General features: G+C 34.7%; 2 protein-coding genes across 4 annotated transcripts in view; one reads left to right on the top strand and one right to left on the bottom strand.

Moving 5' to 3' along the window:
• LOC115225134 (protocadherin Fat 4) overlaps positions 1-13,617 on the bottom strand; it is a 549,120-nt gene that overhangs the window by 278,572 nt on the left and 256,931 nt on the right. The gene's annotated exons all lie outside the window — the stretch shown is intronic.
• Positions 2,137-13,085, top strand: LOC115232683. 3 transcript variants are annotated; one of them, XM_029802704.2, is made up of 7 exons: positions 2,137-2,420; positions 3,797-3,959; positions 6,622-6,782; positions 7,773-8,114; positions 11,506-11,622; positions 12,253-12,424; positions 12,634-13,085. In XM_029802704.2, exons 1-4 carry the CDS (start codon positions 2,193-2,195, stop codon positions 7,812-7,814), a joined length of 594 nt encoding a protein of 197 aa, XP_029658564.1. In that variant the 5' UTR covers positions 2,137-2,192; the 3' UTR covers positions 7,815-8,114; positions 11,506-11,622; positions 12,253-12,424; positions 12,634-13,085. The 3 variants fall into 3 exon arrangements, with proteins under 3 accessions (XP_029658564.1, XP_036370923.1, XP_029658563.1); XM_036515030.1 differs by having other exon boundaries at positions 12,250-12,424; XM_029802703.2 differs by lacking the exon at positions 12,253-12,424.

Genomic DNA, 13,617 nt, shown 5'->3' with positions numbered 1-13,617 from the left:
CTTAGTAAATGCTAGTATCTTAAGCTATTCCTTTCAGAATTTTTGCTGGTACAACTTTGTTTTTTCTTTGCTCATTATAATGTAGTAGGAAGCAAAAAAATAAACTGAATGATTAATAAAAATATAAAATTGAAAACACAACTTATCAGTTTGCCACTAACAATTCTTTCATTGGTCATTAACAATTCTTATGTTTGCTGCATGTAAATTCTTGAGGTGAAGAATACTGATTCAGGATGCAGACTGGCCAACTTATAAATGGAAAAGTTAAATCTACAGAAATCCTAAAACTGTTCTGATATAAACCTGAGAACATCATATTTCGCTTCCAATCTTACATTTAATATCTATTGGTAAATATAACTACAATACTTGAAAAAAAAAAGTAAGTATAAATATAAAGGGGTGACCCAGCCACCCCCATTACTTCTATACAAGATATATAATCCAAAATAAGCATGGAAAAACACAAGTCTATTTTAAAACAGTCAAACTGAAAATAAATCAATCAACCTGTCATGATAAAAACTCATCACTACAGAATAAAACATTGTTAGGACGAATTTTCATGCTTTCATTCTTTGCAACATATTTACATTATTGTGCAGTGAGTTCAGGTGTTGACATGAATTATCTTCTCCCCATCCACAGCACCACTCTGTATCCAAGCCGGTGGGAGGAGCTGGAAAAGTTCATAACTTGATAAACTTCCTTTTGATAAACTTTCATTTGAATTTTCAAGAAAGTGAAAGAAAAATTCAACAGTAGCCGATAGAATTAAAATTTGGCAAATAAGATACATTAACGAAAGTAGAAAAGGAGGAAAAAGAAGAAAAAAGGGTGGCACTGTCATGCTTTTAGTTGTCAGAAGTGAAAGTAGAAAAATCTGACGTGACAACTAAAAGCATGACAGTGCCACTTTTTCCTTAAAAAATATTAACAAATTTTTGATATCTTTTATTTACTCCCATGGTTTTAAAATGCAAAAACAAAATTATCCCAAATGGGTCCGGAGTGAGATGGGGGGGGGGTTGTAAAAAAAAAAATTCAAAACTTTTTTTCATAAAAAGATGCCCGCTACCCGCCATCATTTCGAAGGTTGGGGTTTAAAAAAAGGGGAAAACTTTCCCTCAAAACAGTAGTTCCAACTCATTTAGTCTTCCTCATCTGAAACTCCGTTTTTTTCGGAACTCCTCTCCCCATTCCCTCGGAAAAACATTTTCCCACAAATTTCTTTATAATCGTAATCTAAACCGTTTGAAAGGTATTTGTATAAAATTTCATTAAAAGATATAGATTTTCCTGAAAATTCTGAGGGAAGAAGTCGGATCGTGTGAATTTTCTGAAACTCTTCTCCCCACCCTCTCGAAAAAATTATCTCCCATAAATCCCTATATTTTCTGAATCCACACTATCTAAGCGGTATTTTTTGAAAATTTCGTCAAAAAGTATCCATTTTTCTGGAAGCTATGAGGCAACAAAATCGTTGGGGGTACAAATCTGTAGTTACGCCCTCTAACTATAGCTGTATTTGTATTAGTAAATTACATTTACTATTTTAATTTACAAAATAATCAAGAACCGTGATATAAATCCCTTGTTGCTACAATATGTAAACAATAATACATACTAACTTCGTTCACATTTCGTTCTGGTTTTCGAATGAGAGTCATCCCGTCATTGGAAAATTTAATCCACAGTTATTCGCAGGCGAATGGGGGGGGGGGGGGGGGTTCTGACACTCCGGATTATTTCGAGTAATATGTGAAGGGGAATAACTCTAATAGGACAATAATGTAAAGGATTGTGTGTGAGCAAGGGCACACACACGCACATTGAAATATTAATATCCCTACTCTTTTTTACAAATAAACAAATACCGATCCTATTGACAAATCGATTTATGGATTTTGAGCCGACGATAATGTACAAACGCACATACGCATTTATTGGGCTGTAACAATGTTTAACTGCTTGTTAAGATTTATGCTCTTAAATACATGGATTTAATGTCACAGAAGTTGAGCAAAAGAAAGGCAGATAGATAGAAGTGGTAGAGAGCGAAGTATGTGTATGTCCGTTGTTGGGATACACAAGATAATCATACAGTTGTGAGGGGGAATAACTCTAAAAGACGTGAATAGTGTTCCCTATTTTTCAAAACAGAAGAGAGCCGTAGTGATGTCGAAAACATGAGGCCTGACCAGCACAAACAGAAAAAAAGTCAGCAATATAAAAAGAAACATGGAATTCCTACCAAAGGCAAAGAGCACAAAGAAAACAAAGGACAAGAACATGGAACGAAGAAAACGGAATCACACTTGAATCATCAGAAAGATTTTACAAATATAAGGAAAATATTTTGTATTACGAACGTTAAACAATGTATAGTTGTCGTGGAATTAAATCCCGACTACCAGGTTATATAGCCATCTATTTTCGTTTATGTTATTGAGCTGGAAGAATCTTTAGTGTCGGGGAAGTGCTTTGTGTTTATTTTTCAGGTTCTTTATGTCCTGGGTTCAAATCCCGTTGAGGTCAGCTTTGACTCTCATTCTATAGGGTACGATAAAATATCAATCAGATACTGAGGTTGATTGAAACGACTAACCCTTTCCCCCTTTTCTATAAGAACGTGGGACAAAATGCTTTCTGAAAACAACTTTTGCGTTTAAATGTCACCGAAGTTTTGTTTTTCATACTTACGTTGGTCGTTAAACTAAAAATAGCATCCAAGTACTTGGGTTGGTTTAATCGATTATTCTCCCCTCGAAATTCGAGGCTTTGTTAGAAATCAATTGTCTTTAAAATAATATACACCGTATATCGTTGAAAAATATTTCCTAATCTTCAGTAGGGGCTCGCTGTTAACTTAGTTTTTGCAGTGTTGCGCCAATCAGCTTATTTGCATACGCAAGTCGCTGTAGGATCGACTACCTACAACTGGCTAGCGTGGATGCGCGTATGCGCGCACCGGGTCCAGTCTCCACGACTAGTACCGAAATCAATATTGTTTCTTCTTGACAAATTCGACACCATGTATCTACGAAGGAAATTTTTTGGTGACCTGAAAGTTGTGACGTCTCCTGTTGCAGAGAATTCATTCGATATTTTAATATTGTTATATAGGAGGCGGCGAGCTGGCAGAAACGTTAGCAAATTTCGCTGAGGTCGACTTTACCTTTAATGTAACAGTTGCGTACTGAGTCGATCTAATCGAGTGGTCCCCACCCCCAAAATTTCGGGCCTTGTGTCTAGAGTAGAAACGAATATTGTCATATGGGTAGTTTGTTTTCCTTTTTTAAATACTTAGGTATTGTTGATGGCAACGACAAAAGCGTTAAAAATCTGCGTATTTTTAGTTCAAATTTGACCAGATCAACTTAATTTTTCAACCTTCCATTTTTCATAAATGAAGTACTTCTTTTTAAAGTGCTTTGTATGTAGGACCCCTCCATAAAGGGCCTATTTTAATCGCTGTGCTTAACTGTTTAGTACGAAAATATAACTTTTCTTTGATCAATTTCTGATATAAGTGTAACTGGTTATATTGTGGTTTATGGAGATAAAACTTACATTACTTGTAAAATGTTTTCTGAACTAGATTTTTATCATTTTGGAAGAATGACAGAACACAATTAAATTGGATAATGCTTCCAGATTTGAAGAATATCACAGCATCAGATTAATAAAAATGATATTAAATATAAAACCTTAGTTGATATGTATTTTCTTAATCATTTGACTGTGAAATTTCAGATCCTTAAATAAGAATATTAATGATCCATTATTCCAGGTGAGTGATTCTGAAGAACTTGACAGTGTTTCTAAGCCTTTATTTCGACGGAGAAAACTTGCCAGTAATTGGGATCGTTATGCTCCTTTACCACCAGAAGATGAAGATGATGTGAAACCTCAGCAGATTGGTGTTGACTTTGTAAGCTTGCTCAGTCAAACAGGTATTGTTGATAATAATATTAATGATAATTCTTTCTAATTTTGGCACAAGGCCAGCAATTTTGAGGGGAAGGAGAAGTCAATTTCATCAACCCCAGTGCTCAACTGGTGCCTATTTTCGTTGACTCTGAAATTATGAAAGCCAAAGTCATCCTCAGTGGAATTTGAATACAAAATGTCAAATATGCCAGAAGAAATGCTAACAGTTCTACTAGTTTTCCACTTTAACAATAATAATGTAACAGCAAGTTTTTAGTGCATGGAAAACAGCTGTTGTTGTTGAGTAGCTCCAACCCAGGCCTTCTCTATGAATGGCAATTACTTTTTTCTTTACTAGTTGTGTCTTGCAGTGCTCATGATGTTTGCAGAGCTTTCTAGATTGGTGAGGTTTGATGTTTCTCTCAAACTGTTGAAATTGTAGAGCGCTGACATTCTGATAAAAAGGACTTGGTGAAGAAGAGCAAAGATACTGAAAAGAGAAAAGTGAGTGGGGAATGCTTGAATGTTGGTAGCATAAACCCAGCCAGCTGTAAGGACCATTATAATAGTGGTAGATATAAAATTGAGGCAAGAAATAGTGTGATTGTAGGTCATTAGCTGCAGTGAGACTGTGAGTGACTATGTTCAAGTCTGTGGCTTTTTTCTGGCCTAGGATGTGTGTGTGCAGCAGCCACAGAAGCATCGCAGATGTAAAAGCAATACTCCATTATGGGCTTCACTTTGTAGAGTGTAAATAATTACTGTGAGTGAAGCATCTTTTGGCCCCAAGAAGAAGGGCTACAATTAATCCTTTTGATACCAACCTGCATGAAAGCAACTCTGGGTCAATGATACAAACTTCCTCTTTTAAACTAATCCAAATTATAACCTTGCATCAAAATTTTATGTCAATTTAACTTTCAAACACTAGTGTATTAATGACTAAACTAGTGGTATTTCACAGAATTAATCGTAAACTTTATCCAAAAAACCTGAAAGCGTAGCCTGTGTTGTGTCTGTATGAAAAGATAGTCACTCATCTAGTACTCATTGAAAAGTGAACAAAATTGGAATACAATGATTACTTAATACACTTTATATATACATTTTATATACTTTATGTACAATTTTATAGACTTAATACACAGCACTCTTATTTTTCCATTTTTGCCATAAATTAAAAAAAATATTGTGTACATATGATACAACCTTTAGCTAAATTGCATATATCTATCACATAAATAAGCATGATTGCTTCATGGAATTGCACTTATGTGCATGCGTTAAGTGGTAGGTGATATAAAAAATGACTTAATTCAACTAAAAAAAATCATTTTTCACTATCTAATCACCTCTCTCTCTCCTGCCTCTCTTTTTCTCTCCTCCTCCCTCTCTTGTTTCTTTAACCTTACTATCACTCCTCTGCTAAAATCATATTTTTAACTCTCCTCTACCGTCAACTAACTTTTTTAACAACATAATAAATATTACGTTCCCTCTACGTCATGTTGTGGACACTTCTCTCTCCCTCTTTTTGTCTCACTTTTCACCTTATCCTCCTTTTCTCCTTTTCCTTTCTCCTCTCTTTCTCTTCAACTAATCACATGAAAGCATTACAATTACATTCCCTCTGCCTCACGTCATGGATGCTTCTCTCTCCCTCTTTTTCTCCTCTCCTCTTTTCTTTCACCCCCTTTTTCTCTAATCACATAAGATTATTCTACTAAATTCTTTGTTATTTTCAAAATTAATTGAAACAAAGGCAGGTGTGTTGTTTCACTAAAACATGGTAACAAAAGTGTTAAGGATGTGCTTTTGCCAGTAGCGATCCATTGATTTGATTCTTTGAGTACTCCATATTTCAAGTCCTGTTTCTCATTCAGTTTTTGTGGGGGTACATTAATAGTGTAGACATTTTCCCTCTAGTTTTACTTTCTCAGATAATTATTCTACCGATGATGAAACATTTTCTCAACTCTGTTTTATGTCTGTTAGACAAATATGCTATTGAAATACTCTTTTCTTCTCTAGGCACAAGGCCCCCAATTTTTTGATAGGTGGGTGGGGTAGTTTATTAGATCAACCCCTGTACGTAACTGGTACTTAATTTATTGACCTTGGCAGGGTAGGATTTGGGAAAGATTTGGTTGCTATTTCTAGCAGGTCAAGTGTAGAGACCCTTCCTCTTCTTTAAAATACAGATTATTCTGTCAAATGTAATGCTTATTTTATACACATTGTTTTGAATTAATCATTCTTTCTCTCATAGCTTTGAAATTTCAAAGATGTGATTATTTATTTTTAAGAGTGGCATTGTATGGTAGGTGTGAGAAGCCATATTTAGCTGGTTTGAACATAAAACGGGTAAAATATTCAGGTCAAATAAAGGGCCAGTTTAAATGCTAAAGGATTAATTTGATGTTGTTTCAAATAATGATAATATAAAACCTATTTGTGGTTTTTGTTTAACTTTTAGCCTTAAGATCTAACACTTATTGTGTTGGCTCTTTTCATTCAATCTGGCTCCAAAAGCAGAGATAAATAAAGAAATAGATTGTTGCTTCATCAAATTAATGCTACCTTTGGGTCTATTAACACCTTTAGAATACTGTTTTTGTATTGTATTTTGATTCTTTTTGTTTGTACATTTGATAAAAAGCAAACCTTTTTATGTCTTATTTTTAGCTGATTCTTTGTCACAGTTTCGATTTAAAGACGAAAAAGAATGGGAAGATGAGAAATCAATTAATTCAAGTTTTGTTGCCTTAAATTGTGAAAAGCTTGCAGAAAGCCTTCAGTGCATACCACTCCATGAGCGGCTTGCTCTTCCTGTTTCATTATTCAGTGTAAGTAATTCTTTCCAGATCTTGAACTTTTCTTCTTCTACATCTTTTACTTATGAATAAATGAATGCTATGACTATTTTCTCATGACAACTAATTTTTATTCTACTGCTGTAGTCTCAATTGGTTTGTCTTTAAAGAGTTGCTTAACCCTTTAACAATCAGGTTATCCTCTCAATTGTAATGCTTATTCATTCACATTGCTTTGAAGTAATCAAGCATTATCTCATAGCTTTGAGATTTCAATGATGTGAATGTTTGATTTGAATGACATTGTCAAGTAGGTATGAGAAGCCAGATCTGGCCACTTCAACCATAAAATAGGTAGGACATTTTGGGCCAGATATGACTGATTTAAATGCTAAAGGGTTAAATATTGAAATATTTTATCTTAGAAAGAACATTGAAGATACCTTTTTATGTAAATATATTTTTATGTAACTACATACATAATTACATCTTCCAGTTTCTGTGAACCAAATCCACTCAAAAGGCTTTAGCTGGCTCAGGGCTACAGTAGAAGACACTTTCCCAAAGTGCTGTGTATTGGAACTGAACTCAAAACTTGCTTAAGTTTGCAATAATTCTTATAAAAGATATAATTTGTTGATGGGTAGGTTCCATCAAAATGATTTACTTTTGATCAAGCATGTGCAACCTTTTTTGAGAAGGGGTCACATAAGACATTGCTCATTATCATGTGGGCCACACAAGAGAAAAAAGTGAAAGTAATTTTTTTGTCAGGTATGCCATCCAGAAAGTTCTATGGGCCACCTGTGGCTAACGACTGCTCTACATTCACCAAATGAAAATAATATCATTATTGGTATTCCTATAGATTATAGGATCCCTATCACCCATTATCAGATTTAAACCTAAAAACCATCCATAGTAAACATATAAAGCAGCATTAAGGAAATTGTTTTCTCCTAAAATGTTTTTTCTTAATTATGAGGAATTCTTTATTGTTGTTTGTTATTTCATTTATTTCAGCCAGATCAGATTGATGCTTTCTTTACTGCAGCAGCTGCATAGGAAGCCAAATATCTGCCAGATTCTGGCAGTACCATACTTCAAGAGTCACTGCCAGTATTTAGTCATAAAACAGTAGAGACTATATTATCAACTGGATTTCAGGTTCCTGAAACTGATGAGAAATGGCTTGTGCTGAAACTACAGGGGAAACAGATCTAAATGAGAATCAAGATAAATCTGCAAATATAGTCGAACCAAAACAAACTTCTAATGAGAATGACTGTAAAACTTCCGACATTGTTCTAACGCAGTGTGAGATTGAAGTTGATGCACTTTTATCAATGGGCAGTTCGAAAACAGGTATTTTTCTTTCTCACTTTACTGGTTTCTTTCTATTTTTTTCTTTTCAGGTGCTGGTAGCTGTGGAATTTGTTTTGTTATGCATTAGGTTGGCAACTAAGTTCCCGCATTTTTTAAAAATTTTAATTTTTTAAAAGGTTTAATAAAAAATACCAACTAATTAATCATAATGTATTCTGCCTTGTTGTTTACAACTTCTTCCCAATGTTTAACAACATTTTCAATACTTCATTGGTAGAAATCACCTGATTTTGACTCGAAAAATTGATCCAACCAAGTTCTCGATTCTGCACTAGTATTGAACAAAACTCTATGCATGACATTTGAAAAAGATCGAACGAGGTTGAAATCCATTGGTGTCAAATCAGGAGAATACGGCGGGTGTAGCAGCACTTCCCAGCCATGTGTTTGAATGGCTTCCTTGGTTATATGAGAGCGGGCGTTGTCATGCAGCAGAACTCCATGCTGACGATTAGGTCTTTTCTCTTGAACAGCTGTGTTGAGTCGTTCCATCTGTTGAACATAGAGTTTCGTGTTGACCATTTGGTTCTGTTCAAGCAATTCGTAATGGATACTCCCTTCCCAGTCCCACCATACACACAACATTGTTTTACACAGATGAAGATCTTGTTTCATGTGCAGTGTCACTTGTTTACTGGGGCTAAGCCATTCCATACTCTGCTTCATATTGATGTACAGGCACCATTTTACATCGCCAGTAAGAATTCGGTAAAGAAATCGTTGCTTGTGTCCATGAGTTGAGCAGTGACGAGCAAGCAAACCAGCGGAGATTGTGGCTCGTTGATTTTGTTGTTGTCACTTAAACCCATGCTCCATACTTCTGAACCTTTCCCATTGAGTAAAGATGCTTCTCTATAGCAGCGTGGGAACATTCTATTTTCTCTGCCAGTTCCCTTGTCATTTGACAAGAATTTTCATGCAAAAGTTGGTTTAATTGCTCTTCATTGAACTCAACTGGATGGCCAGAACGAGGTGCATCTTTGAGGTCAAAATTTCCATTTTTGAACTTGGCATACCAATCACAAGTGGTTCTTTCAGCTATGGTACCCTCTCCATACACAGCACAAATGTCACAAACAGCTTTTGCGGCCTTAGAACCTTGATTAAAAGCAAAAAGAAGGAGGTTTCGGAAATGCTTCTTTTTCTTAACTTGACATTCTAATTATCTGAAAATAAACAAAAATTAACTAGAAAAAATCAAAAAAGATTTCAAAATGATTCAAAAATAGAATTCTTGAAAAAAATAGATTTCAAAATTTAAAAACGCAATAAATTCCAAAATTTAAAAAAATGACAGGAACTTAGTTGCCAACCGAATAGTTTCAGCTTCTATCTCACTGTGCAACTCCTTTGGCAAGTGTCTTCTAACATAACCTCAGACTGACCAATGCCTTGTAAGGGAAAATGGTTGATGGAAACTGTATGAAAGCTTGTTTATTTTTTCTTTTACTTTTACTTGTTTCAGTCAGTGTACTGTGGCCATGCTGGAGCATTGCTTTCAAGGGGTTAGTTTAAGAAACCAACTCTCCAGTATTTATTTTCTAGAGTTAGTTAATTATTTTATCAGTCATGTTTGCCAAACCTCTAAGTTACAAAGATATAAACAAGCCAACACAGGTTATTGAGTAGTGGTATGCAGCTTCACCCACACACATACATGAACATGTGTTTAATGATTCTGCAAAGAAACAGGCTTGGAAATGCCAACATAAAAGGCTGCTAAATGTGGAGGATGGATGGGAGAAGGAGACTCTGCCAAATGTTGACCTAAGTGAGGGACCAGCTTAGCCAAATCATTAGTAGCTTGGTAGATAAAGCAATTAAGGGAAAACAGGGAAGCCCCTGGCCCATCAGAATTCACTGCTGAGATGCTTATAATATCTGGTGGAATAGTATATAGCCTAGTCACCCATATAGTTAATCAGGTTGATTAACTGATGGAATAGGAACTAGGTTTAAAAAAAAAAGTACTGGGTTTAATTCAGTCAACTGAAATTCCTCAGGGCAGTGCTTCTGCATGGCTGTAGTCTAATGACTGAAACTAGTAAAAATAAAAGATATAAATATGTTATTTGCAACAGATGCCATATTAGTTTAAAATAGCCATCTGTGTATCATACTTAATGCATATGCATTGGCAAAAAAGCAAATTAGCTGCAGTATTCACCTGCAAACAGTATCTCCTATTTGGTCAGCCAAAGTTATAATAGAAGACATTTGCTCCTATGACCATACTGTTTAAAACGTGTAAAAAGCACTCGTGCCAGTGTCATATATGAAGCACATGTATCAGTGTCACATAAAATGGACCCATGTCAGTGCCACTACAAAGCACCCATGCTGGTATCACATAACAAGCAGCCAGTACACTCTGTAAAGTGGTTGGTGTTAGTAAGGGCATCTAGCCATAGAAACCATGCCAAAATAGACAATTGGAGCATGGACAGCTCTCCAGTTGGCCAACTCTTGTCAAACCATCCAACTCATGCCCGCATGGAAAAACAGACGTTAAATGATGATGATGAAGTGGAGGATGATACCAGTAGCAAATGAAAATCAGCCAGCAGCATTTTTAAGAATGCTAGATGCACATTTCTGCCTCAGGCCTCTGTTGCCAGCATGTACTCCCTAGCAACCACAAGCTCAGACCAGATCTGTTTCTAATGATTGTTCAGTCACTATTTTCCTTTATCAGTAGTGATGAATTTTATCTTAGTATGTGGTGGCAGTGAGTACATTCTACAGACTGGAGAAAGGGAGAAATGTATGTACCTCATATACCTTACCTATACTCCCCACTGGCTATTTGGTACCAGTACCTGTCATTCACTTTTCTCATTTATCCACCTCTTGTTAGCCATTGCTCTCTCACTTCTTTCACTGGTGTCATAATAAAATGAACGCAGTACACTCTGTTAAGTATACAGTTATGAAGTCCCTTTGGTCATTTCGGGGATATACCAACTTCTATATTACTTGTGCTACAAAATAGTGCACTCAGTACACTTTATTAAATGGTTGGTATTAGGAAGGGCAGCCAACCACAGAAATGAATCCCGAAAGGAAACTTAGAAGTGAGATGAGGTTACCTGACCCATCTAGAAGAATAAAAGTGACTGAACTAACCCATACCAGCATGGAAAGTGAATGTAAATCAATGACAATGATTTTAGTTTTGTTGTTTAACTCCTAAACGTCTTTTATATTTTAAAATTCAACAGGAATTACCCAAAACTATAAAAGTTTACATTAAATATACTGTTACCTTACTGCTTATTGATTTCTTTTAAAGCTGTTGGTTTGTTTATTTTGCTTTCTCTTTTTGTAATATTCATTCTTTTAATGTTACTGTTTATTTCTACCAATATAGATGTAAATATGGGCAATCAGCAATTAATGCAGAATGATACATCCTGTAAACAATCCAAGGATGAAGAATTAGCACAGATTAACGGCCCAGAAACTTTACCTAAGAAAACGGAAAAGCGTATGTAATTTTGTATTGACCTTCAAAACAATTCACTTGCATTTGTTTAATGATTTTTATATGAAACCTCCCAATATCCCCCTCTGGCATCTTGAGTGTTTTTAGTTAATTTCCATTGACAATAAAGAAATTGCCATTCAGACCAGGCATCTGGTTTGAGAATACATTCCTCTTTTACTTCTACAAATTTCAGAGGCCCTGTGAAACATCATAGGCACTAACCTTCTCTTGTGACTAAAAGATATTAAGAAAATCAAATTACTTGCTGTTTTGGGATTAATTAGAATAAAATAAACCAAAGAGTCAACAGTAACAATATTGCTTTGTCGTTGCAGTAAAAATAAGTGCAGAGGTTTAAAAAATTAAGGTTTAACTGAAGGTTTTAGTCATATTTATTTCCCGAGTCTTTAGCATTTGTTGCTTTGTTATGTTTTGAGGTATTAAATTAAAATAAAATTATGAACCAACAAAGAAACCTGTATATTGTTGTGTGGCTTGTTAGAAATAGCAACCAATTCTCATCAAATTTAATAACCTGCTGTCTTAATAAGTGGATGAATAAAGTACAAAAAAATTCAATAGACAACTACCACTGCTAAAACTGTTATTGTTACTATTATGACCCAGCAGCCATCAGAAGAAGACTAATAGCCACTACCATGTGAAGTTTGTCAGGAAAACATGAAAACTTTCAAAACTGTGCTCAGGAAAGATTAATTTAGTTCAGCTTATTTTCCCTTTTCTTAAGGCATGACTAAATTATCTTAAGCAATTGAAACTGGTAGCATATTTTGATAAAAATGTAAGTATTCTCCTCCTTTTATTTATGATAACATTCTCAAAGCATTTTCACCTTTTACTTTTAATATACATGCTCACAAGTACACCTTCGCACATTTACTTACTAATTTTTACCACTTACTCTCTAGACATTTGTGTTTTGTATGTTTGTAAATATTTGCCTCCAAAATCAAAAAATACCATCATATTTTAAATATTATGTCTTTTCAGAATATGTTAGTACTGCAACATCTTCATTGGAAGATTGGCTCGACAGTGTACTGGATGATTAGCTATGTGTTTTTGTTGCTGTTGACTTGAAAAAAATACTCAGAATAAAAGACATATCTATGGATAGCAGATTTCACAAGAAGACACCACTAATTTGCTGACTCAATAATTCCATTGGTACCTAAAGGAAAAAGAAATAATAACAAATAAAATATCTGTGCGTGTATGAACTTTTATCTGTATACATTTTGCTGGCTACTAACTTACACTTTATGTTACTGAAATCCTTTTACAATGCAAATCTATTTTTGTGAAATATGTTTGTAAAATACATTATTTATTGCAATGAAGGTAAAAAAAAAAAACTATCAAAGCATTTTACAAGGCAATTGTCATATAAAGAGTTAAAAGTTGTTTGCAAAATAAAAAAAAATTGTTTTACTTTTACCTTATGAATTGTTTGATGTCATCATTTAACTAATTTTTTAAGATCTTACAAAAATAACTAAATAAATCCATTATATAGGGATTGAAGTAGGGAATAAAAATATCAAAATCCAATTACTAAACATTTTCATTGTCATATACAATAAAGGATTGCAGAATTGAGTACAAATCATGAAGCAGATATTTTATGATTGTTACATTAGACACCAATAATTTGTAAGGAATTTTATTTTGATACCAGCTATGCAAACCTGGCATTTCCCAGGTGTTATGACCTACAGCCACATTGTGTTATATATATACACAATTTTTAAATTCAAGTGGAACTTATGCACCACACACAATACATTCCAGCATTGCCCGGGTCATTGATAACAATAATACCACAACCAACTGATAAGGAAAAGTTGATTTGAAATTGAACAAGTCACTGAACATGGTGTGCATCCTGACCATTGAAGAGACATGCACCATGGATGGACTCATGTTTGTGACCTTAATTTTCCCTCGTATAGATGTACAGTGTTGCTGTTGTCT

This window comes from Octopus sinensis, linkage group LG2 (assembly GCF_006345805.1).
Source record: "Octopus sinensis linkage group LG2, ASM634580v1, whole genome shotgun sequence".
Classification (NCBI taxonomy): domain Eukaryota; kingdom Metazoa; phylum Mollusca; class Cephalopoda; order Octopoda; family Octopodidae; genus Octopus; species Octopus sinensis.
The sequence above is the reverse complement of the archived record's forward strand: the minus strand, read 5'-3'. Positions and strand labels throughout refer to the sequence as shown.

Coding starts and splice junctions, on each gene's coding strand:
- LOC115232683 (XM_029802703.2), top strand. CDS start 2,193: ATGAGGCCTGACCAGCACAAACAGAAAAAAAGTCAGCAATATAAAAAG. Junction 3,960..6,621: donor AAGCTTGCTCAGTCAAACAG/GTATTGTTGATA, acceptor TCTTATTTTTAG/CTGATTCTTTGTCACAGTTT. Junction 6,783..7,772: donor TTCCTGTTTCATTATTCAGT/GTAAGTAATTCT, acceptor CATTTATTTCAG/CCAGATCAGATTGATGCTTT.